Consider the following 23,445-nt stretch of genomic DNA (forward strand, 5'->3'; position numbering starts at 1 on the left):
CTTTTTAATTAAGAAACTTCACTGCCGTTTGTTAAATGTTCTTTGTGGCTCCGGCGGGGGGTGGGTGGGAGGGGCAGGGATGAATTGGCTGCGGGAGGGAAGGGTTGGTGAGGGTTCGGGAGGCTGCAGCAGCCCCTTCTCGGGTGTCTGCAGCCCGCAGGACGCGTCCCGGTGCCGGAGGGCTCCCCGAGGGTCCCGGCGGGGTCCCCGCGCAGCCGCGGGCCCTTTAAATGGCAGCGCGTGACGTGTGTAACAGCCCATTCATAATTCCAGCCGCCTCGCTGCTGATTGGTCCGTTCCCAGCGGGGCGTGGCCTTAGCGGGCGCGTCACACCAACTGGGCGAGACCATCTCCGGCAAGAGAAGGAGGAGGACGAGGCTTTTTTTCCCCTCTGTCTCCTTCTCCGTCCGTTACACCTCTCCGTTGTTCCCTCTCACAGCCCAATACGTGCCGCGGCTCCACCCGCTCCTGCCGCAGGCCGAGCCGGAGCTCTCCCGCCGCCAGCGCCCGCGGCTCCCCCCGCTCGGGCGGGACATGGCACCTCCCGCTCCCCACCCCCTCAGCCCGCCGCCATCTTGGCGCCTCCTCGGCGCGGGGCCGGAGCGGGCTCGGCCGGCCGCGGCGGAGCGAACCACCGCGGGGGCGGGCGGGGGGGGGGCCAGGGACCGAACCACCGCGGCGGCGGCGGGGGGGGTGGGGGGTAGGGACGGCGAGGGGGAAGCTTAACGGGCCGGGGCTGCCGGAGCCGGGCGGTACCACTGCGGGAGGGGGGGGCGTGCCGGGCCGGGCGGAACCATGCGGAGGCGCTGGTAGGGGGGCGCGGGGAGGGGGTCGGTCGGGTCCGCCATGGCCGCGAACTGCGCGGGGGCCGCGGGGACGGCGGCGGGCGCTGTGGCCGCGGTGGGCTCGGCCCTCAGCGCCAGCAAGACCAAGACCAAGAAGAAACACTTCGTATGCCAGAAGGTGAAGCTATTCCGGGCCTCGGAGCCGCTGCTCAGCGTCCTCATGTGGGGGGCGAACCACACGGTGAGAGCGGGCGCCGCGGGCCCCCCCACCCCAAACCCCCGCCCCTCAGAGCCGGGAGTGGGCCCCTCACAGCACCCCGGCAGCGGCGCCTCGTCCCCCTCGTTCCCCTCAGCCCCCCTCGTCCCCCTCAGCCCCCGCCCTGCCCCTCAGCGAGTGCCCGAGCCCCCCACCCCAGATCGGACCCTTCCCCGCTCCCTCTCAGGCTGGGCCGTTTCCCTCCTTTCCACAGCAGCTTTCTCCCCCCGCACTCTGTTCCCCGCTGAATCCCAGCCTTCCCTGCCTCTCCATCGCATCCCTGACCCAGCCCCTCCCTGGGCTCTATGGTCCCTTTCTCCTGGGTATCCTTCCCCAGGCAGTTTGGGGGCTCCCTAGGTTGGGGTGTCCCTCCCAGACACGTCCCTGTGCCCCCACACCCCCAGCCCCGCCGCCTTTTCCAGCACCCTTTTTTCCCGGGACTGGGCAGGGGGAGTGATGCTCTTTCGGGTGATGTTGCTGTGGCACAATCCCCCCTCTGGCACTGGGGGGGCCCTGAGGACACGAATTTGGCACCCACAGCCCTGTCCCCTGTCCCAGCCCCCGGGTTTCCACCCAGGGCAGTCGCTGTGGCTGTCCCAGTGAGGGATTTCCCTGGGTCACAGCCCCTGGGTCACAGTCCTGTGCCTCACTTGGACATTGGTGTGTCCCCCATCTCCATCCCCCAAAAATGAGGGGTTTGGCCCCAGGTTTGTCTCCTTTGATTCCGGGACTCAGGCCATGTGTGTCCTCTTGGCCTCAGTTCCTCTGGGAACAGGTTGTGAGAGGGTCCCTTGGGAATGTCAGTGGTGCCTCAGCTCTGATCAGCCTCCTTTGGTAATTCCTAAAACCCATCCCTGTGTTTTCTCTGGAAACTTCTCCCTGGTTTATGACGGCAGGCACGAGCATTGATTCTTGGATGTGGGTGCTGGGTGCTGTTCTTGGTGGTCAAAGAACCCAGAAGCCTCATCCCTTCCTCAATTAATCCACTTTTAAGGCTCAGACACACCTATTTCTCCAGTGGATTAGTGGATGTTTCCTAGAGAGTGAAAGGGATTCGGGCTTATTTTTTTTCCAAAACAAATAACAAGGAAAAAAAAAAAAAATCCGCCTTGCATTCCTGGCCTGCCTGGCTGGAGTGAAAGCATCCAAATGTGGTTCAGCATCGTGCTGTCTTTGAGGCAAAGGATGTTCCAAGTGCTCCCAGCCTTGCCCAGGAAGCAGGATAATGAGTTTAATCAGCCTTTGATCAGTGGTGCCATCAGCAGCCCTGAAGAAATGGAAATCGTGGGATTTTTCCACGTTTCATTCATGGCCTCACAGGGACGGGTGTTGCTTGCTGGAAATTGACCTTTTTTGGGTTGGTTTTTTTTTTTTGGTGTGTTTTTCTTTGTTGTAGCTGTCTGGGCAGTAGGAGCCTGGCAGGGATTTGAGGCCCTGGATCAGGACAGTGTAACTTTGGGAGCACTTGGCTGTGAGATATTTGGGCAAAGGGAGGAAGGCAGGCTGACACTAAGCTGGTAATGAGATTATATCGGATGAGTATTAGGAAGAAATTGCTGCCAGGAAAGGAGCGCCCGCGTCCTGAGGGGCTGGGAAAGGGGGTGAGAAAAGTTCAGCTGTGACCTCCTGACCCTTGGGAAGGCGTTTAGGATTTCCCAGTAAATCCCTCCACCTCTCTGCGTTGGGGTGAGGGTTTGGTGGCCGCTGTGACAGGGCTGGGAGCTGAGGGGGCTCCCTTGACTCGCCACGAGCAGCTGCTCATCCTGGGCTGTGGCTGGAAGATGATCTCGGTGCCCTGCTTCGGTGGGAGTTGGAATTCACGTGCCTGCAGCTGATGGGTTTGGAAATAATGTCGGGAATACCTTTAAGCTTTGTTGGAAATTTTTTTGGGGGGTTGTTTAATATTTGGCGTTGGACAAGGAGGGGTGAGTGAGTGAGTGAGGAGGCTCTGGGTTGTGTCCATGGAGTTCTGCCCTGGGATCCTTGCAGTGGGAGGAGGGGAAAACAGCTCTCAGCACAAGCTCAGGGCTGTGCCAGGAAGATCCTGTCAGAATGGCTCGGATCTGGGATGAACTTTTTCACGGACAAATCAAACAAACAACCATTTTATGCAACGTGCTGAAGAAATCCCCCTGGGTCCAGTCTCCCAGTCTGGCAAGAGCCTTAAACAGGCTGGCGAGCAGCTGGGGCAGGGCTGGCTCTGGAGAGCAGCAGGAGCAGCCCAAGAACAGGAGCTGCTTTTTGGAACACCACTTTGGGGTGTTTAAAGAACGGGTCCCGGTGGTCCCCAGCCAGGGTTGGGATCGGGATCAGGGTGGGGCCGCTGTGAGCGGGGCCAGATGTGGGTGGTATGAGTCAAACAACTGAATTTTGGACCAGAAAACCATGGAGGGGAGGGGAGAACTTGTGTGAGAGTGGAGCCACAGAGGCTCAGCCTTGATGTCCAAGTGTTCTGTCAGGCACTGAATCCAGCAGACGTGGAGATGGTTCCTGGGGAAGCTTCTCTCGCCGTTGTCATGGCACTGGGAGAGGAGCTGCAGCTCCTGGGGGTTGGGTACGTGTGTGGTGCTCCATGGCCGGTGCTCCAGGTGTGTTTTCCTTGCCCGGGGTAGGATCCATGTGCACGGGATGGGGAAAGTTGGGATGCTTCTGGAAGGGAGCAGCTATCTCCCAGCCAAAGAGATGAACACAGCGTTGTGTGATGCTCTGGGAACCATGGAAACGGTTGTAAGGTGCTGCTGATGGAAGGCACTGGGATCCCGGGGAGGTTGGGGAGGTGACTGCGGATCTGTGCTTGTAGGGCTGCGATGATGCTGCTCCTCCAGCTGCCAGTTCCTCAGCTGGAAAAGATTCCAGAGGCTCTGGCTGCTGACAGGGGCAAGGCATCAACACCCCGTTTTTGTGGGAACGGCGAGATCTGTTGGCTGCGTGGATCCTGCCCGAGGCAGCTCCAGAGGCTCCAGTTCCTGGCTGGAGGAGCAGCAGCCATCTCCCAGGCCCTTTAGGAGCAGAGCCAGGCAGCACAGAGCCCAGCTCGTTAGTATTCCAGGGAAACAGCAACGTTGGGATTTGCAGCGCGCCGCTCCCCGCTCCGCAGCCTTGGGTTTGGTGTTGCCATGTTCATTGTAGCCAGAGCAGCATCTGCCACGTATCAAACACTCAAATCCCATCAATTGGTCCTGGCACAGTGGGAGCAGCCTGGATCTGTCCTTCCCAGCTCTGGCTCTAATTGACCTCTGGAGAGAGCAGCATATGGCCACAGCCGTGCCAGCCCCTGCAATGAGGCCCTGGCTCCCGACCTGCTCATCCAGGAGCTCTGTTCAAATCCACATTCCAGGAGCCCTTTTCCTTTCTGGCAGAGAAAGGAGGGTTTTCCTGGGTGGGTCAGCAGGGAGAATGGGGCTCCTTTCCCTGCTCGTTTCCATGCTCTGCCGCTGACTGGTGTGGCCATGGGTTGGTTGTTGTTCCCATTCCTCAGCTTTTTTTGGATCAAGGGAAGCGTCACCTCTGCCCACCTGTGGGAGAACTGGGAGGATGGATGCTTCCCAGTGACCCTGAGGCTGACAGGACTGGGGGCACTGCCTGATTCCTGGGACACAGCCAGGAGTCCTTTCCAAGTACTTTGTTCAGGAAGACGTGGGTTTGCTGTCATCAGGGGATGCTTTTTTCCCCCCTCTTAAAGCATCCTGGTGTCCCCAGAGGAATTCTTGACTCCAAGACTCCCTCTTCCCTCACGTTTCATGGGGGGTTGTTAGCATGGATACTGATTAATCATGCTCTAATTCATGGAAAACGGGGTTTTTTCCTCAAACCATCACCCAGTTGCTGTTGTGTGTTAAGCAGCAGCGAAGTTTTGCTGCAGCTGTGGGTTTGTCTCCACGCTGAAGTGATTTTCCCATGTGTCTTTTACCTCCTTCCCCGGAGCATAATGAAGTTTAACTAATGCTCACCAAGCGCTTGGAGATGCCTGATTGAAAGGCTTTGAGGGGAACAAAGTATCTTTATTTTCCTGAGCAAATTCCTATCGGAAAGAATCCTGGAGAGTGGGGGCTCACACGCTCCGTCAGCTGGATCTTGTTAGTAAACAAATCACATTTTCCCATCAATTTACTGATGCTAATTGCCACTTTGAGGCTACAGTCAGGTTTTGAAACAAAATTATGCCTGGCCCGTTCATCCCAACAGCTGTCCCTGAATGACACAGAATATTGATGTGGCTCTGATTGGAAAAGGAATTGGCTTTGGTGGCGAGGACAAATCATCAACCCAGAGTCCTGAGTGGTGTTGCTGAAGAATTCCAGTGACCAGGAAGTAAAAGCTTGACAGAGAGAGAGGAAGGAGGTGTTTTTGCAGCCCTGGATTGTGCTGCCTGAGGATGAGGTTTTCCCTCCTCATCTCCTGCTCTTGCTCCAAGCCCTGATCCTTATTGACATCCACCTGGCTTTTCCCTCTGCACCTCTGGGATTGGGGCTGCTTTGATCTGCTGCCTCCCCTGTGTCCTTGTGGAGTCACTCTGGACACCTGGGGCTGCCTGACCTGCTCGGGAATTGCTCCTTTGTTCCCAAGACGTGGCAAAACCAGCGGAGAAACGGGAAGCGCCTCCCTCTCAGCGCTCCTGCTGAAGGTGTCAGTGGGTTTGTCTGAAATGTGCCTCGGTTTTAAATGCGGAGAGCCCCCGGGGTGTGTCCCGAGCCCTTTGGGAGGCTCTGGCAGTGCCACTCCCGCTGTGTCTGGCCTGGGAGGGGCAGGACTGCAGCCTTATCTCTGCAAAACGCAGATGGCAGAGACAAAAAGCACTTTTTGGTGGTGCTCTCAGCCTGGGCTGGTCCCTCTCAGGTGTCTGTGCTGGGGAAATGGAGAACTCTGGGCAGGAGAGGACTGGGCAAAAAAGGGCTGATCGGGGCTGAAAAGTGAAGTGGATTTGAGGGCAGATCAGGGCTGAAAAGTGACGTGGATTTGAGGGCAGATCAGGGCTGAAAAGTGACGTGGATTTGAGGGCAGATCAGGGATGAAAAATGAAGTGGATCTGATGGCAGATCAGGGCTGAAAAGTGACGTGGATTCGAGGGCAGATCAGGGCTGAAAAGCTGGAAGCCTTCTGGGAACCCAGCATCGCTCTGGGTGTGGAGGCCAATCACTCCCTGGGCTCCAAACGAGCCGTTCTTTCCCCACTTCATTCTTTCCCCCCTTCGGGGAGCTCTGCAGCCTCAGTGGCAGAGCTGTGGCACTGCCCCGGGCACGGCCTGCTGGAGCTGTGCCCTGCAGTGGCTGGGATGCCCAAAACAGCCCGTGAAGGCCCAGGTGTGTGCTTGTGCTGCTGCTGCACCTCTGCCCTCTGTCCCTGCCTCCTCCAGAGCCACATCCAGCATCTCCCTGCTCCCACATCCCCAGAGATCCTGGTACTTCCTCCAGCTGGAAGAAGCCTCATTTTGGGAGACAGAACCCTGGGATGTGCTCCCCGGGAGGCAGGGGTTGCTGAGCACCTCCCTGCCGGGCACCTTGCTGTGACCTTGCCTCGTGGAGCATAAATACCCCGGGACACACACTGCTATATTTAATCTCCTACTCCACGCCTCTCCCCGGGGAGAAGGTGAGAGAGCAAACATGTGCCAGGCGTTAGTCACGTTGCTCCCTCGGGAGGCTGCTCAGATTCCCCCGGGATAAGCCTGAGGAGAGGATCCCTCTGGAGAGGTGATGGGTGCTGCTGGCCGCGGCTTTCCTTTGGAACTCCTCGCGTTCCGCTCGGCTGGATAATCCTGGGGAAGGGGGACTGGTTGCTGAGGGTTGTGCTGTGAGGAGGGAGGGGTTGGGATATCCCTTTCCCAAGGCGGTATGGGGGCTTTTCATTCCTCTCTCCCTTGGGAAAGTGTCAGGCATGGGTGGTGCTGTGGGAGCACGCGGCGCTTAAACAACAAAAAAAATACAAAAATCCCAACATAGCAACTAAACTAAACTAAACAAATCCATGTTTTCTTCCACGCTGGTGTCAGCAGCAGAGGCCCAGTGCCTCGGGGGAGGGCAGGTGGGCAGTGCTGGCACTAGAAATGGCCAAATCCTGCCCTCATCCACATCTTGGTGCCCAGCACAACCCTCTCCCTTCTCCGTGTCTCCTCCAGAGCTGGAATTCCAAAGCATCCAGCTCTGCTGGAAGGGGGACAAAGGCTTCCACAGCGGGGATTTTTTTTGGGGGGGCTGTTTTATCTTGGGAGGAATGGGGGCACCTCTGAAAGGAGCCCGAGGTATCCTGGTGCACCATTTCTGCCACTCAGGAGCCTCGCAACAGGTGCCACGCTCGCTTTGAGGTTCGTGGTGTGGCAGAAACCAGGGCACCCAGAGACGCCTCAGAACACTTGTGTCTGAATTCCTGCCAGCGAGGAGGCAGCCTCCGAATCGCTGTTCCCTCTCAGCCGTCAGCACCCTTCCTCCGCTCGGCAAGGAGCTGATAATGGCTTGTTTGTGCCTTCCCCACGCCGGGAAGAGGGCTGGGAGCAGGCTGGGATGGGAGCAGGCGTGTGGCAGGAGCTGTGCTGTCGGGCTTCCCCTCCTGGTAGACAGCAGCAATAATTAGTGGCTGGAGGCAGCGCCTCTGTCTCGGTACAGAATGAGTTGTTTTCTCCTCGCCCCGAGGGGAAATCTCTGCGTGGGACTCTGATGGCAGCTCCCTGCAGTGGCTGCGAGCTGGGAGATCCCTTCCTCACCTGGAGTCTGCTCCCTTTTCCCTCCCCTGTGGCTCAGGGAGCTGCTCTGGGCAGGATTGAGCCGTCAGCTGAACGCGGGGAGCGTCGGCCTCTCCCCGCGCTGGGATTGCTGCCGGTGGGGGATGTGTGCCATTATTTATTCATTCATCTGTGCAGTGTTTTCCATACATCCCAGAGGGTTTTGTGGCAGAGCTGGATGCTGCTGTGAGGGGAGTGCAGGGCAGGGCTTTGCAGAGCTCCATCTCCGCTCTCTCCAGCAGCCGTGGCCGCTTCGCTTCCCGCTTATCTGTTGTGTGGGATGGCTGGCTCTGAAAATAGCCATCTTCCCTCCTGGCACTGGGGATGTGTCTTTCTTCCCAGTCTGACGTGTGTTAAATCTGGTCTGGTTTTTCGTGGTAACGATGGAGAAAGGGTGGGATAAACACGGGCTTCATGGAATTAGCTCCCGGCACGTCCCCAGGGCTGAACCCCCGTGGCCCCTGCGGAGCTGAGCGGGGATGTGGCAGCAGTTTGGGCGGAGTTTTGTGTCCTGCTGCACGCAGGGAATGGGGAATCCCACAGCTGGATCCCTTTCCTGAGCCCGGCCCCTGCTCCCAGCCAGCAGGGAAGTTTTCCAGCAGCTTTCCAAGTGTGCTGGAAGTCACTTGACCTGCTGGAGGTTTTGGTGTTGGGGACAGCCCCCAGAGCTGACTCACAGCCAAACCGCGCTGTTGCCAGCCTTGTCTGCCTCCCTCTCTGCGTTACCTGCTTGGCACAGCAGTCATGGGAACGGAGCTGGAGTGAAATTGCTTCCTAAATCCAGGCTGTTACCAGGAGTTCAGTGAGATGGGACTGCATGGAGTCCCTGGGAGGGAATGACACCGGGGCTGTCCTCAGAAAAGGCAGCTCAGAAACCTCTTGACCTGCTCTTGATTCTGGCACAGCCTTGTCAGTGACTCCAGTGACTGGAGCAGGACAGCCAGACGCAGTCCAGAGGTGGATTTTTGTTGTTATTATTTTATTTTCATTATTATTATTATTATTAACGCTGCCACTGCTGGGTGCTGCAGCACGAGCCCGCCTGTACAATAGTAGCTGAACATTCATTCTTCTGCTTGCCCGTGTTCCTGTGGCTGCCACACATGACTAAGGAGCAAAAACAATCTAGTGGAGTGACTCATCCCTCCAGAGAAGGTGGGATGGGAGCAACAGGAGACAGCGAGCATGGAAACAGCATCCCTGGGGAGCTGGGCTGGGCTGCACTGAAGGCTTTGGTCATCGTGGTTTGTAGCAGAAATAATTAAGAAATTGGAACATTTTCTCAATGAGGTGGTTTAGTTAGAACATCAAATCTGCTGGTTCTTGGCCTGTGGGTTTGTCTGGGCTCTCAGCTGTGTTGGATGGTCAGTGGAAGAGGAAAGGAGGAAGGAGCAGAGGCTGGCTCGGGAGGATTCACCACATCATGGAACTGCTGTGGCCTGTCACCACAGTGTTCTCTCTGATGGGTCATGGTGCCCCAAAACCGGCCCCTGGCGTGTTTGGCATCCCTGCAAGTCCCCTGACAGTCCCTGGAGGCCAGTGGGACTTGGGGTTTGAGTCTCCTTCTCCTTTCTCTTGCAGATCAATGAGCTCAGCAATGTTCCCGTCCCCGTGATGCTAATGCCCGATGACTTTAAAGCCTACAGTAAGATTAAGGTGGACAATCATCTATTCAACAAGTAAGTGAGGTGCTTCCCTGCCTCTCTGTAGGCAGAGCTCTGTGTGCTGTGAGGCAGACTGGCCTGGGGGAGGCCTTCTGGATTGTTCCCAGCTGGAATGCCAGGAGGACGTGGCGTGGCTGGACACAAGCTCCACACCCCTGGACAAGATGTGGTGGGGTCAGTCTGTCACTGAGATGCTCTGTGGTGGCTTGGTTTCCATCCTTGGAGGGATGAAAACTGTTCACAGCTGGCAGCTCTGCAGCTGTGCTGTTCCCCTGGCCCACGGGGTCTCTCTGGAGTTATCCCTGTCTCCTTTTCCCAAAAGATCCATTTTTGGAAGCCCTTTTGGAGTCGTGGTTGTGGCTGGTGCTCAGAGCTGCCTTCTCCACCCCGGCTCTGCGTGTGAGGGCTGCAGCACTGCCTGATTAATCCTTTGTTTTCCCCAAGTTTCACAGGGATCAGCTTTGCAGAGTAGGAGTGTGATTGGAAAGTTTGGCTTCCCTGGCACGTACAGCGTGCGGGATCCGCTCTTCCCCTTCTCCTCCGGAGATCTGAGTTCCCCACGTGTCGCTGTGAACGTTTCTCATTGAGGAGGAGCTGCCAAATTCTCCCACTGTGTCCAAGCAGGGCCAAACTCTGCTTCTCCCCCCTGGGCAGGCTCAGGGCTGTGGGAGGGAGCAGATGCAGCCTCCCTCAGTGGCAGGGGTGCTGTCACTGTGTCCCCCTGTCCTGTGCCCGGGGGCAGCAGAGCCAGGCTGGAGCTGATCCCCCCTCTCCTGGGTGCTCTGGCTGGGATGGTTTGTGGTGTGGTGACCTTTCTTTTACTGATCTGATGTGATCTGAACCCGGAGCCCACCCCTTCAGCTTTTCCTGCAGCGTGGTGACAGCGTGTGCAGGGCCAGCTGCGTGACTGCCGGAACAAAGCCACAGAGGAGGGGCACAGGCAGAGATGATTCCCTCAGATCTGGGCTTGTGACAGAGGGGATTGTTCTGGCAGACAGGCAATCTCCACACTAATCATCCAAGCAGCCTGGTAGTGTGCATCCTGCAGAATTTCTGTGGAGAGATGGATTTTGTGGGCATCCAAACAAATGAGCTGCCCTAACGAGGGGAGAGCGAGGCCCTGGGATGTCCTGAGGGCCTGGCAGGGAAGTGGGAGTCAACGTGGAATTGGATTTCACAGGCTGATCACTGCACACAAATCTCTTCTCTGCCTTGCCCTAGGGAAAACCTGCCCAGCCGCTTTAAATTCAAGGAGTATTGTCCACTGGTGTTCCGGAACCTCCGGGAAAGATTTGGGATCGATGACCAAGATTACCAGGTATCCTCTCTTCTCTTCCTGCCCTCCTGACACCTTTCCTAGGACAGAACAAACCCTGATGCAAACATTGCTACCAGCAGCTTTTCTGGGTTTATAATCGTGGTTTGAGTGCTTCCGCTCCAGCAGTGGAGTGGATCTTGCTGTGCCAAGCACTGGGCAATAGGAGGAGAAAATGCTCCCTGTTCCCAGGGCATCAAACAGGGGGCACACATGGCTGTGGACAGGCAGGAGCTGGAGGACATCAATGATCCAGTGTGGAATATCTGCAGGGAAAACGGGTCTGTCACGTTTGTCCAGATTCAGATGAATTTCAGCTGCTTTCAGCCAAGCGTGTGGTGTTGAATTGGGTGCATCAAGGTGGCTCCTGCTTTGGGATTCATCCCCTAATGCCAGAGGGTCTGATTTTCTTGGAGAGGAGAGCCATGGTGTGTTGTTAGCACTGCTGGGCTCAGCTCCAGGCAGAGGGAGATGTCCCAGCTCTGGCTGCTGCAGCAGGACCGCCCTTCCTCACACAGCATGAAGAGATGAGGAGAGGCAGCAGCTGCTGGGAGATCCCACAGAGCAGAGCCAGGGAGGCCGTGGTGGCTGCGTGGCCCTGGGCAGGCCGGGTGTCAGGGAGCTGAACCCACTGGGCACGGTGCCAGGGGCATCCCCTGCAATCCTCTGGCTGCAGAGGCACTGCAGGCTCCCTGCTCGCTCCATGTGCTCCCAGTGTGGTGGGGAGAGCTGCTGGGAGCAGGGCTGCTCCCGCTGATCCCAAATTCCTTCCCTTTGTGCCAGTGTCACACCTCTTTGTGATCACGCCCTCCCCAGGTGTGACCCACGCTCTCAGTACCTGGTTTGTCGTTTACCCTCCCTCTGTTGTTCTGAGGGATTGCTTCAGGCTGGTTTGGCTTTTAAAGTGTCCAGCTGGAGCAGAAAACATGAATTGAGCTAAATTCAGGTGGGTAAAATGCGATGGCTCGAGTGGGAATGGAGCCAGGCCGCTGAATTTAACAGCCCAACTGTGGGAGAGGTGGGAGTGACAGGAAGGGAACGGAGGCAGCCGAAGGGCTGTGAGTTTGGTAATGCTCGGTGTGGTCACGATTTCTGCTTCCCAGCTCCAGAAGAAAAGCTCAGTGGTTTTGAGGTGAGGGCTGATTAAACTGCCTGGCACAGACCCCTTTGCAAATGTCAGCGAGAAGCAAAGGGGATTTTTCTGTTTGCCTTTATTTTCCTAATGCTTTCTAAAGCTGTTGGCAGCAGCAGAGTTTTTCCCCTGCTTCATTAAAGTTTTAAAAGCTTTAAATGCTTCATTCTGAAAGGAAACCTCTCGGCTCACTTGCAGCATGACGTGGTAAATCTCTCTCTCTCTCTCTCAGAGCAGGCTCTGCTGCAGACTCCCTCTGCTGCCAGAGCTGAGGGAGGAGGACACAGCAGTGCCACTGTCACCTAAAAGAAAAAATAAATAATCCAGCCTGAAACACAATGTCCAGCCCTGAGATGCTGGAAAACACAGTGCTAGGAGATCCCTGTGCAGGTGTTGGTGCTGCTGTGTTTCAGAGCCCTCCCCATCTGTGATAAGGAGCAGCTGGGGAGAGGTTGTTGGTTGATAAGGTGACTTCTGGGCAGGAGCTGGGAGGTGGAGGGGACAGACAGGTGACAGCTCGGCCTGAGGTGTGAGGAGCAGTGCCTGTGACTGAGGGAGGAGCTCGCAGCAAGCCCAGCTACCTGGGGAGAGGCAGCAGAACAAAGAGCTCGTGCTGTGGCTCAGGGAATTGATCCCTGCTCTGCAGTTTTCCTGGGATTTTCCAGCCCTGCTGCACTGTCTGGTTGCTAAGGGTGGAGACAGGGATCTAAAGGCAGATGCTGCTGGTTGTCAGAAGCACAACCAAGCTATTTATACTCATCTTGGACATCCAGGGGTAGGAAGAGTGGAGCCTGAGGGTGGCCTGTGAAGAATTCCCAAACACTGAGACTTTGGCCAGACTAAGCTGCTCTTTGATGGAAGAGCCAACAGGCCATTCCAGTTGTTTTGTTCTGGTTTTCCTTAAACCTTAGAAATATCCTGGCTATTCTGAAATCCCTGGGAGAAAATGCTGAGACCTCTTGGCCTGTGTAACCCACATCCTTAAAAACCCTTTAGTAAAAAATACTTTCCAGAAACACCCTCCAGGTGTTGGAGTAAAACCTGCCAGGGCCAGGTGAAAGCCCTAAAACCACATCCAGATTTTTAAACAATTGAGTTTTACCCTCAGCAGTGCCAAACTTGGTGTTCACAGGCAGAGGGGGTGCTCTGAGCTTGTCCTGAGGAGCTGGTCCTGCTTCCCAGAGCTGCTCAGGGATGGGCAGAGTGAGTGCTCTGGGTGTCCTGAGGAGCTGGTCCTGCTTCCCAGAGCTGCTCAGGGATGGGCAGAGTGAGTGCTCTGGGTGTCCTGAGGAGCTGGCCTTGCTTCTCAGGGCTGCTCAGGGAGGTGGCAGCTCCTGCCAGCCCCTCTCCACGCTGTGTCTGTCCCCCAGAACTCGGTGACACGCAGTGCCCCGGTGAACAGCGACAGCCAGGGCCGCTGCGGTGCCCGCTTCCTCACCACCTACGACAGGAGGTTCGTCATCAAGGCCGTGTCCAGCGAGGACGTGGCGGAGATGCACAACATCCTCAAGAAGTACCACCAGGTACGGTGAGTCTGGAGCCCCCCCCGTGCACACCTTGGGATTTGCTGGGGGTCTGGAGCTTGGATTTGCAGCTGGCAGAGCTTGCACGGAGGTTTTGAGGGAAAAAGCAGTTCCTTAGGGTCTGAGGGACAAATATAACCCAGCAGCTGCGTGTTTGTGGTGCTGAGCCCCTTCCCAGCTCGCCGTGGCCCTTGCATTGATCAGTTTGGGATGCCTGGTACCTGAGAGCTCCTAATTCATTGCATCAGACCTTCCAGAGGGGCTGGGGAGGAGCAGGGAAGGGAGGGGCCAAATGGAACAGCTGGGAATGTTCTGGTCCATGTTTTCTGCCAGCCCATGTGCTCTGCAGGGGTATGGAACAGGGGGTGTTTAACAGGCCCTGAGTTCCAGGCACACTGAGGTCACCACGAGAAGTGAAGTTGGGCAGTGCCAGTGCACAGCTGGCCTGTCACAGCAGGCTGGGCACACAGAGAGTGACAGAATGCCAGGATTGGGCAGTGCCAGTGCACAGCTGGCTGGGCACACACACACACACAGTGACAGAATGCCAGGATTGGGCAGTGCCAGTGCACAGCTGGCTGGGCACACACACACAGTGACAGAATGCCAGGATTGGGCAGTGCCAGTGCACAGCTGGCTGGGCACACACACAGTGACAGAATGCCAGGACTGGGCTGGGAGGAACCTTGGAGATCACCCAGCTCCACCCCCTGCCAGGGGCAGGGTGGCACTCCCTGGATCAGGGAATGGGGTGCTGTGTCCCAGCTCAGGGCTGGAAGGTTCCCACCGTTCTCACTCCTTTCCTGAGACCCCAGAGCTGTTGCAATCCTCCTTTCCTTTCGCACTGGTGCCAGGTGGCTTTGCTGCAGTGTCTTGTGGCCTGTCAGGGATGGGGTTTGTGTGACAGAGCTCTTTCCCTGCCCTCCCTTCCCTGCTCCCTGCAGTTCATCGTGGAGTGCCACGGGAACACCCTCCTGCCCCAGTTCCTGGGCATGTACCGGCTCACCGTGGACGGCGTGGAGACCTACATGGTGGTCACCAGGAACGTGTTCAGCCACAGGCTGACCGTGCACAGGAAGTATGACCTGAAGGTGAGGCCCTGGGGGAGGCTGGGAGCTCCTCCAGAATGGTGGGAGTCACTTCTGGGAACCCCTCCTTGGTAGCCTTTGGGTTTTGGCAGGGGATCAGCTTTTGGGGGGCTGTGGATGGAGCTTCAGTGTTGGTCCATTCCCCCATCCCAGGAGATCACGAAAAGGGGGTTGAGCACTCATTTTAAAAATGCTTTTTCACTGTTTTGCTGCATGGAGAAATTTAAGTGGTGCCAATGAATGCATTAGGAATATGACCCCACAGTGCAGTAATGAGATTTTCTCTTTTTTTCTTTATCAGGGCTCAACAGTATCCAGGGAAGCAAGTGATAAAGAGAAGGTATGGAACCATCCCTGGCCAGCCTTTGCTTTCTCCCAGTGGTTGGAAGCAGATGGGATCCAGCTGACTCCCCTTTTCCAAAGGGGTGTTTACCAGGCCCTGAGCTCACCCTGTTGCTGTCCCCCCTTTCAGGCTGTGCTCTGGAACAGGAGGAGCTGGTTCTGCCTGCCCTGCTCCGTTGTGGTGGAGTGGGGGGCACTCCCTGGGGACAATCCCAGCAGTCCCAAACCCCACATTAGAGCAGGGCTGTCCCTATGGAAGGGTTTCCTCACAGCCCCCCCTGAGTACCACCCTGAGGCAGGCCAGAGGGAGATTTGCCAACAGAAGCTTCTCTAAACCGGAGCAGCTCCTCTCAGATCCTTGGCATGTTCCTAAACCTGGCTTCTGGTGCCAGTGGGGGGGATTTAGAACTCAGCCTCCTTCCCCTGCAGAACTTCTGTGATGCTGCCTTGAAATTCCTGTGGAGGTCACAGCAGTGGCTCGTGGTGTTGCATGTTTTGCACGGAGGATTTTCAGGTTTGGAGTCTACTCCAGCCTGCCCTGAAAGGAGATCTCAGCCAGGAGCCAGGGAGCTCCCATCTGCCCCAAATCCTCTGGCATCACCAGCCCCAAGGTCCCAGAGTTCCCTGGCTCATGCAGTTGGACTGTTCATGTGGGATCACAAAGCCACCACCCGCTCCTGTGTTGCTCTAAATAATTGAATTCCCAGAGGCACAACTGGGAATTCTTCCACATCCCCAGAAATCCTCAGGGCCTGCTGCAAGCAGATTCCTCAAAGATCAGTGGGGTTCGTTTTTTCCTCAAATCTTTAGGGGAGAGAGTTTTTTTTTTCACCCCTTTCCCCCTGCAGTCACAAGGCAAGAAAATTCATTTCTTTTCAATTCTGGCAGCTGCTTGGAGCAGCTCCCAGCCTGGCAGTTCTAAAACTCACTTGCTCCACGACTCCCTCGAGCTTCCCTGTAGGTCCAGCTGAGCCCATGGATTCCCTGACACTTCTTGTGCTCTGCCTGATGCCATTTCCATCCTCAGTGGACTTTGGGCAGCCAAAAAGCCCAGAGTGACCAGAGGCTGTTCCATCCACACCCAGCTGCTACCGGCTCCGTGTGCCAGCCCTCCCCTGCGAGCAGGCTGGGGGATTTGACCTCAGGCTTTTTGTTGCAGGCCAAGGATCTCCCAACGTTCAAGGACAACGACTTCTTGAATGAGGGTCAGAAGCTGCATGTTGGAGAAGAGAGTAAAAAGAACTTCCTTGAAAAGCTGAAGCGGGACGTGGAGGTAGTTTCCTGGGGGACAGCTCTGCTCTGTCTCCCGTCACCGCATCCTCACTGCTGGCTCTGGGGCTGCAGCAGTGACTGCAAAACCGACTCCTTCCTGGATCAGTCAGGGTCCTGCTGAGGGCACTGGGCCTGTGTAGGTTCTCTGGAGTCTCACGAGGGTTTAGCTCTCACTCCAGCCCTTCTTAGGGAGGCAGGGTTAGGGCCTGAGCGCTGCCGATCCCGCGCGGGCACCGCTCTTCTCACTGCTGCCTTTCTCCCAGTTTTTAGCCCAGCTGAAGATCATGGATTACAGCCTGCTGGTGGGCATCCACGACGTGGACCGGGCGGAGCAGGAGGAGATGGAAGTGGAGGACCGGGCAGAGGATGAGGAGTGTGAGAACGACGGCCTGGGGGGGAACCCCATCTCCTCCTACGGGACCCCCCCCGACAGCCCCGGAAACCTCCTCAACTACCCCCGGTTCTTTGGGCCCGGGGAGTTCGACCCCTCCGTGGATGTGTACGCCATGAAAAGCCACGAAAGTGAGTGGGGGGCAGCTGGGGGGAGCTCTGGAGGGTGTGGGGGAGCTGTGGAGGAAGGATGGAGGGCAGGGGAGGTGTGGGGAGCTGTGGAGGTCAGGGGAGCTGAGGAAGAGCTATGGATGGCAGGGGAGGTGTGGGGGAGCTCTGGAGGAGCAGTGGAAGGCAGGGGAGGTGTAGGGGAGCTGTGGGAGAGCTGCGGAGGGCAGGGAAGGTGTGAGGGAGCTGTGGAGGAAGGATGGAGGTCAGGGGAGGTGTGAGGAGCTGTGGAGGGCAGGGAAGGTGTGGGGGAGCTCTGGAGGAAGGATGGAGGGCAGGGAAGGTGTCCCGGGCTCAGCAGAGCGTGAGGGCTGTCCCTGCCCAGCGCCTCTGCTTTGCTGGGCACTCCCTGGTGGTGGCTGGAGCGGGGACAAGTGATGCTTGGACAGGGGTGGCACGTTCAGAGAGCCTCTGGTGTGCTGGTCCAGTCATCTTTGCCCTTCTTCAGCCTCCAGCTGCCTTTGCTTCCTCTCTGAGTTACCCCAAACCAGCCCTGCCTGGTGTTTCTGGGGCAGGGGGTGCAGCTGGGGATGCCCAGGGGTGTTTCTGGGGGTGCCCAGGGGGGTCTGAGCCCCTCTCTTGCCTTGCAGGTGCCCCCAGGAAGGAAGTTTATTTCATGGCCATCATAGACATCCTCACGCCCTATGACACCAAGAAGAAAGCTGCACACGCTGCCAAAACAGTGAAACACGGGGTGAGCCTGGCCCAGGGGGGGTGGGTTCTGGGGCTTCTGCTCTGCAGCATCTCGGGGGGGGCTTGTGATGTCTCCTGGCGCTGATTTCCCTGCCAGGGTGGGAATTCTCCAGTGCCTGTGCTCAGCATTTGGCTCAGTGTCTCCTCAGGCTGTTCCAGAAAGGTTTTCCCTCTGGTTGCTTGGGATAATTTGTATTTCCATCCCCATTTGGGATGTGCTGGAGGCACCTGACAGAGCAGGAACGGACTGGGTGGCACACAGCCCTTCCCTGGGGCCACTCCTGTGCCCTGGCAGCCTCCCTGAGCTTCCCAGCAGGGCTTGGCAAAAGCCCAGCTTAGCAAGACGTGGAATCAGGGAATTGCTGCGGTTGGAAAGGACCTCTGAGGCTGAGTGCAGCCATCCACCCAGCACAGGGGGGTTCATGTGGAATCCCAGGATGTGCTGAGGTGGAAGGGACCCGTCAGGGTCATGGGGTGCAACTGCTGGCCCTGCACAGATCCCAACGACCCCACCCTGTGCATCCCTGGGAGTGTTGTCCACACATTCCTTGAACTGTGGCAGCCTTGGGGCCGGGACCATTCTCTGGGGAGCTGTTCCAGTGCTCAGACACCCTCTGGGTGGAAAACCTTTTCCTGATATCCAGCCTAACCCTCCCTGACTTGTCTCCAGGAGTTCCTGATGCTCCTAAATCTGTAAACCACAAAGGAACAAACCCAATACCTTGACTCTGGACACGCAGCCGGCGCTAAAATCATTTTCCTTGGGGATCTCTCCAGACCTGCTGGATTTTCCCTCACCCACAGATCCTCCCCAGCAGACAGGGGCTGTGCTGCCCTGACCCCTCCCTACCCCCCCTGACCCCTGTGTCTCCCCTGCAGGCCGGGGCTGAGATCTCCACCGTGAACCCCGAGCAGTACTCGAAGCGCTTCAACGAATTCATCTCCAACATCCTGACATAGTCGTGCTCAGCCTGCAGCCAGGAACCACGAGCAGAGGGGCTCCTCCAGCCTGTGACACTGAACAGACACTGTAGCAGCATGTGGGGTGTGTGTGGGAGTGCGTGTGAGCGTGCCAGGGGAGCGTGTGGCACCGTGGGACTCCGGACAAAACTCATCCTTAGGGTGCACCCTCCCAACAGCCCGCTTGACCCAGGTGGAAAAGTGGGGGTTTTATGTTACAGAAGTGCCCAGATCTAAAGATTTGAGGGCTTTTTCAAATGAGCCAAGTGCATTGTTTCAGCACTGCTCTTTGTAGTGACGTTTCCTCCTCTCTGGATGCAGAGGATCCCGGAGGGATTGCGACGCTGGCACCGCATCCGAGGGGTGGCTCTAGGTCACGGTTGAAGCAGTGCCTGATTCCACAAACCACTCCTTGTTTTGTGTTGGTGTTGTTGTTGTTTTATTGGACTGTTTAGCAGCCATACGACCCCTTTTATTTCCCTCTCGGTAGGAATTGGAAGGAAAAATAGCTCAGCATTTCAAGGATGGCAAATAGAACTCTGATAAAAGGAGGAGTCGCTGAACTTTAGGTAAATTCAAACTGGGACACTTTATATTTTTTGGTTAATTTAAGTAACAAAAAAAAAAAAAAAAGAAAAAAAAAGAAAAAAAAAATCGACAAAAACCTTTTTTTTTTTTTTTTTTGTAACTGCACTTGATTTACAAGAAAGACGAGGGGAAATGAACATCTACCAAAGATGATCTCGGAAAAAAAAAGAGGTGTAACTCCTCAAACCTGAAAACAACCATTGTGAGAAGTGAGAGAGGCATTGACCAACCTCAGCTAACGATGTGCTTGGACCTGGGCTTGCTTTTCAATTGGCCAACTCGGAAGATTTCCTAAAAAGAGGAAAAAAAAAAACCCAACCATTTAAAAAAAAAAAAGGCAATTTTGGTACCTGTAGATCCGGGATAAGATTTTCACCTCAGTCAGGAATGGCCGCATCTCTGAGGTCACCATCACAGTCCTGCCAGTGTTAATTAGCTAATTAATTGTTCAGTCTTCCTTCCCCACCCCATCTGCAACAGGTACTTGAATCTGTGTCCTGACAGAGGTTCCTGGGTTGCTTGGGTTGGTTTTTTGGTTTTTTTTTTTTGCTTTTATTTTGAAAACAATGTGACTTGCACACGAAGGAATTGGACTCGCTGCCAGTGGGGAGCGCTGGGAGCCGGGCCTGGGGCAGCCCCGCTGCTCCAGAGGACTCAGGACTCGAGCTGGGGGTGCTGCCACCCTCCTCTGCTCCAAGCCCCTCTCTGGAGCGACGCTCAAGGAGTGGAAATGGTTGAACTCTTGCACCAGATTTATTTGGCAGCCCCCTGAAGGATTTGGGACTGATTGGAGTGACTGCAATGGTCCTGTTTTGTCTCCAGAACGCTCGTAACCATTTCCCAAGCTTGGCAGACTCGCTTTGGGTTTTGTTAGCTCTGCTGCACAAAGTTACAGACCTTGCTGGTTCTTTGTTTTGGGGAGTTTCGTTGGGTTTTTTTGGTTTTTTGGTGGTTTTTTTTTTTTTTTTTAAATTTCCTTTCTCTTTTTAAGCAGGATTTAGAGTTTTGAACAAACCTCTTGCAGTTGAAACATGTTGCTTATCTGCCTTGGAACTGTTTTTCACATATGCCTTTGTTTTGGGAATAAGCTGTTGGGAATGTCTGTCCTGTGCTGTAACAGTTTGCTGTGTGGAATTTTGGTCCTTTTGAGAGGTAACTGGTGCTCATCACATCCTGGTAACTTCCCTAAACTTAACTCTGGCTCTGGGCTGGATTCTGAATGTGGGCTTGGGGTTTGGGTTTGGTTTTTTTAATTTCCTCTCCCCCATTTCCCATTCGTGACGTGAATCCCCCACAGGTCTCACCTTGGGAGGGGCTAAAATTGAAGCCGCTGCGAGTTCACTGTAAATAGAGTCTTGGAGAAATGAAAAATTAGGGCTCCTGATTGGAGATGAGCAGTTTTGGTCATTGCCTTTGGCCTGGGACAAATTTCTGCTGCCCCTGTGGTGTGGGAAGGCTGGAGGCTCTCGTGTCTTAAAGTGTGGAGCTGCAAAAGCCACAACCCAAATGCAGCTAAAAAAACAACTTTAAAACAACAGAAAAAAAAACAAACCAGGGAGGACTTGAGGACTTGGAGGGCATCATCAGCTTCGTTTTGTGGGCATTACATTGGTTGCTTTGCTCTTAATAAGCACTTAAGTTTACTGGCAATTAGGAATTAAACACCAATCCCTTTTTATTCCTTAAATAATCATCTGCATTGAATCTGCAACTTTGGCCTGGTAAGTTTGCCCTTCTCCTTTTGGGGAAAGTAGCTTGGAAGTTGTTTTATCTTGAAATCATCTGTTTAAAAAATAAATCAATAAATAAAGAGGAGGAAAAGCAGGGGGGGAGGAAGAGAGGAGGAGGTGTGGGTGAAGTGCAGACACCACACAGCAAAGGCAGAGAAAAGGGGAATGAAGCTTAAAAAAATCTCCTTTGCTGAATTCTGTAATAATGAACGAGGAATCGGCTCAAAATCCAGGGAATTCCTGCAGAAATCCTTACAGAAGTTGTGACAAAAAGGGCTTGAGGAGAGCAGTGAATATTTTTCTTACTCCAGCCCCAAAATTGGCTCTTTCTGGCTCAGCTGATCAGGGGAGCCCCACAAAGATTCTTCCCTTGAGCACTTCCCCAGTTGTGCCCCTTCTGTCGGGTGCCACATTTCTGTACTAAAGGATCCCTCTCAGTTTCATGATGCATTACCCAGCTGCAGAACTTTGTTGAACAGAAGCATTTTTTGGTGTATTGTTTACATTTGGAGGAGTAGCATTACGTTCAAAATGCTAATTTTTCTTTCCAGACAGTATTTTTTCTTACCAGAATAAGAAGTGAAGCTGCAAATATTTGATTTGGTTTTTTTTTAAAAGGGACTTTTTCTTTCTGTTTGTTTTCTTTTTCGTTTCGTTGGTTTGTTGGTTTTAGGTTTGTTTTTTGTTTTTAAATCTTGTTTTAGGTCACTTTTTTAACTCGAGTATTTAAAAAAAAAAACACAAAAAAAGGAAAACCCAGCCCTTTCAATTCTGGTTTTACAACTGCTCGTGCTAGTTTGTTGTCTGTTTCTGGTGTGGATTTAGTTCTAGTTTTGCTGAATGTAAATAATTCCTGTCCTTAGCATGAACACTTCCCACTGAAGTGCATTTGACTGACCCCCCTGGGCTGACAGGATTTGCAGCAGAATGCAGGATTTTTTTTTTTTTTTTTTTTTTTTTTTGGTTTTTTGGCCACAAAAAGCAAGAATTTGGTCCACTGGAGTTCCAAATAATCAGCGTGCAGCATCTCCCCCTCAGCAATGCCTGAGGGCAGGAAGGAGCTGCGGGATCCACATTCCTGAGGGGCTCTCTCTTTCTGATCTGTCAGGATTTTAACTCAAAATCTGCTTTGAACTCGACATTTCCACCTTCCCTGTGGAGACAGCTCCCAAACGGGAGCGGGAGAGGGAAGGCAGGGACACAGCTGTGCTCCAGCAGTGCAATAAAACCACTCCAGAGCCCGCTGAGTCTCCCTGCCACGGGGAACTGGGGGTTCCAGGGAATCCCAGGAGATTCCCAGAGCTGGGCTGAGGCCTTGGGATTTGGGGGAATATCCCCAGGAGTTCCCTGCTGGCAGCAGCGGGACCCTTCCCTCCGGCCTCCTCCACGCCTCTGCCTGGCCTGGCTTTTGTCCTGAAAGCCCCGATCACGGAGTCCATCCGTGCCCTGGGGTGGCCACACTCCCAACAATCCCAGCTTGGCATCTGGATTAGCACAATCAGCAAAGAAAACTGAACCACTCGAGTCTTCTTTCTTTCTTTTGGTTGGGTTTGGTTTTTTTGGGAGGAAATTCCTGCTTTCCCGAGCCGCCTCCTGCGGGGCCATCACCCAGCGCGGGCAGGCTCAGGGTGCTCAGGAGGTTGTGGTGGTGGATGCTCCCAATCCATGACTACTATGCAGTCCTTTTCCATGCCTCCCTTCCAGCTGCACCTGGAATTTCACCCCCAGCTGAAGGATTTTCCCCCAAAATCAACAGGGGGGGGGTGTCCCCACCACGGACCCCGCCTGGCCACAGCCCCAAACCCAACCCCGAGAGCCCTCCCCGCTCCTGCAGAGCCACTCTGAGTGTCCCCCTCAGCAACTGCCCGTTGTCCTGGCTCTTTGGGATGAATCCCATGGATAACAGGGATGGCAGAGCTGCTGGACATCGTTTTTAGTGGAAACCACTCAAAATTGTGCTGCTCTGGGGCTGCCGAAGCAGCTGGATGGGAGTCGAGCGAGCAGATTCCACAGGCACAGGTCACAAAGGGTGGGCAGGGCTAATCAGTGCAAAAAGTGAAAAAATTTAAGTTTAAATCTAAAACCTAAAAAAAAAAAAAACCTAAAAAAGTAATTAAAAAAAAAAAAGAACATTCTAGGTTTTTTCACTGCTGTTTTTTAAATAGGAATTTGAAGTCCTCTGTGCTTGTCTGTTTGCTAGGAGCAGTTTGAGACACTGTTACTGTTTTGAAATGCATGCATGTTACAAGATGAGTCTCCAACCAGAGAAACAAAAATAAAACTTTGTGTACATTTGTGTGCTCTTTGAGGGGGGGTCACCCCCAGCTGCTGCTCCACCAGCTCTGGGGAGAGTCCTGGAGGGGACGGGACAGGGGGGAATGGTTTAAACTGGAAAAGGGCAGGGTTTAAATGGGATATTGGGAAGGAATTCCTCCCTGGGGAGGGTGAGGAGGGGCTGGAATGGATTTTCCAGAGAAGCTGTGGCTGCTCCATCTCTGGAGGTGTCCAAGGCCAGGTTGGAGCACCCTGGGGTAGTGGGAGGTGTCCCTGCCCGTGGCAGGGGTGGCACTGGATGGGCTTTGAGGTCCCTTCCCACCCAAACCTTTCCATGATTTCACGCACCACAACTGGAGAAGCCTCTTTAAGTGTGTCTGGAATTAAGTAAGAACCGATTTTACCAAGTCCTGGCTGTCAGAAGGAATCAGCTCTGGCAGGAAAAGCTGCCCCTGTCCAGCTCCTCACATCCAGGGAATTGCTGCAGCTGGCTCAGAGGGGAAGGGAAGCTCTGCTCCCACCTAAAAACCTCCTCCTGACGGTTTTGGGG

The 23,445-nt window shown here is 54.9% G+C and overlaps 1 protein-coding gene across 1 annotated transcript; it reads left to right on the forward strand.

Annotated features, from left to right (window-relative positions):
* Positions 1-843: 843 nt before the first annotated feature.
* PIP4K2B (phosphatidylinositol-5-phosphate 4-kinase type 2 beta) lies at positions 844-23,350 on the forward strand. Its single transcript, XM_082297514.1, has 10 exons — positions 844-1,026; positions 9,338-9,435; positions 10,642-10,738; positions 13,238-13,390; positions 14,335-14,481; positions 14,780-14,818; positions 15,980-16,093; positions 16,356-16,614; positions 17,241-17,344; positions 18,223-23,350. The coding sequence occupies exons 1-10, from the start codon at positions 847-849 to the stop codon at positions 18,301-18,303; spliced, it is 1,272 nt and encodes a 423-aa protein (XP_082153640.1). The 5' UTR covers positions 844-846; the 3' UTR covers positions 18,304-23,350.
* Positions 23,351-23,445: the final 95 nt, after the last annotated feature.

Source organism: Coloeus monedula, assembly GCF_965178545.1.
Source record: "Coloeus monedula genome assembly, chromosome: 26".
NCBI lineage: Eukaryota > Metazoa > Chordata > Aves > Passeriformes > Corvidae > Coloeus > Coloeus monedula.

Excerpts from the sequence above, each read along its gene's own strand:
- PIP4K2B (XM_082297514.1), top strand. The coding sequence starts at position 847 with ATGGCCGCGAACTGCGCGGGGGCCGCGGGGACGGCGGCGGGCGCTGTG. Across the intron at positions 10,739-13,237 it reads TCGATGACCAAGATTACCAG|AACTCGGTGACACGCAGTGC; the intron begins GTATCCTCTCTT and ends TCTGTCCCCCAG. Across the intron at positions 16,094-16,355 it reads AGCTGAAGCGGGACGTGGAG|TTTTTAGCCCAGCTGAAGAT; the intron begins GTAGTTTCCTGG and ends CCTTTCTCCCAG.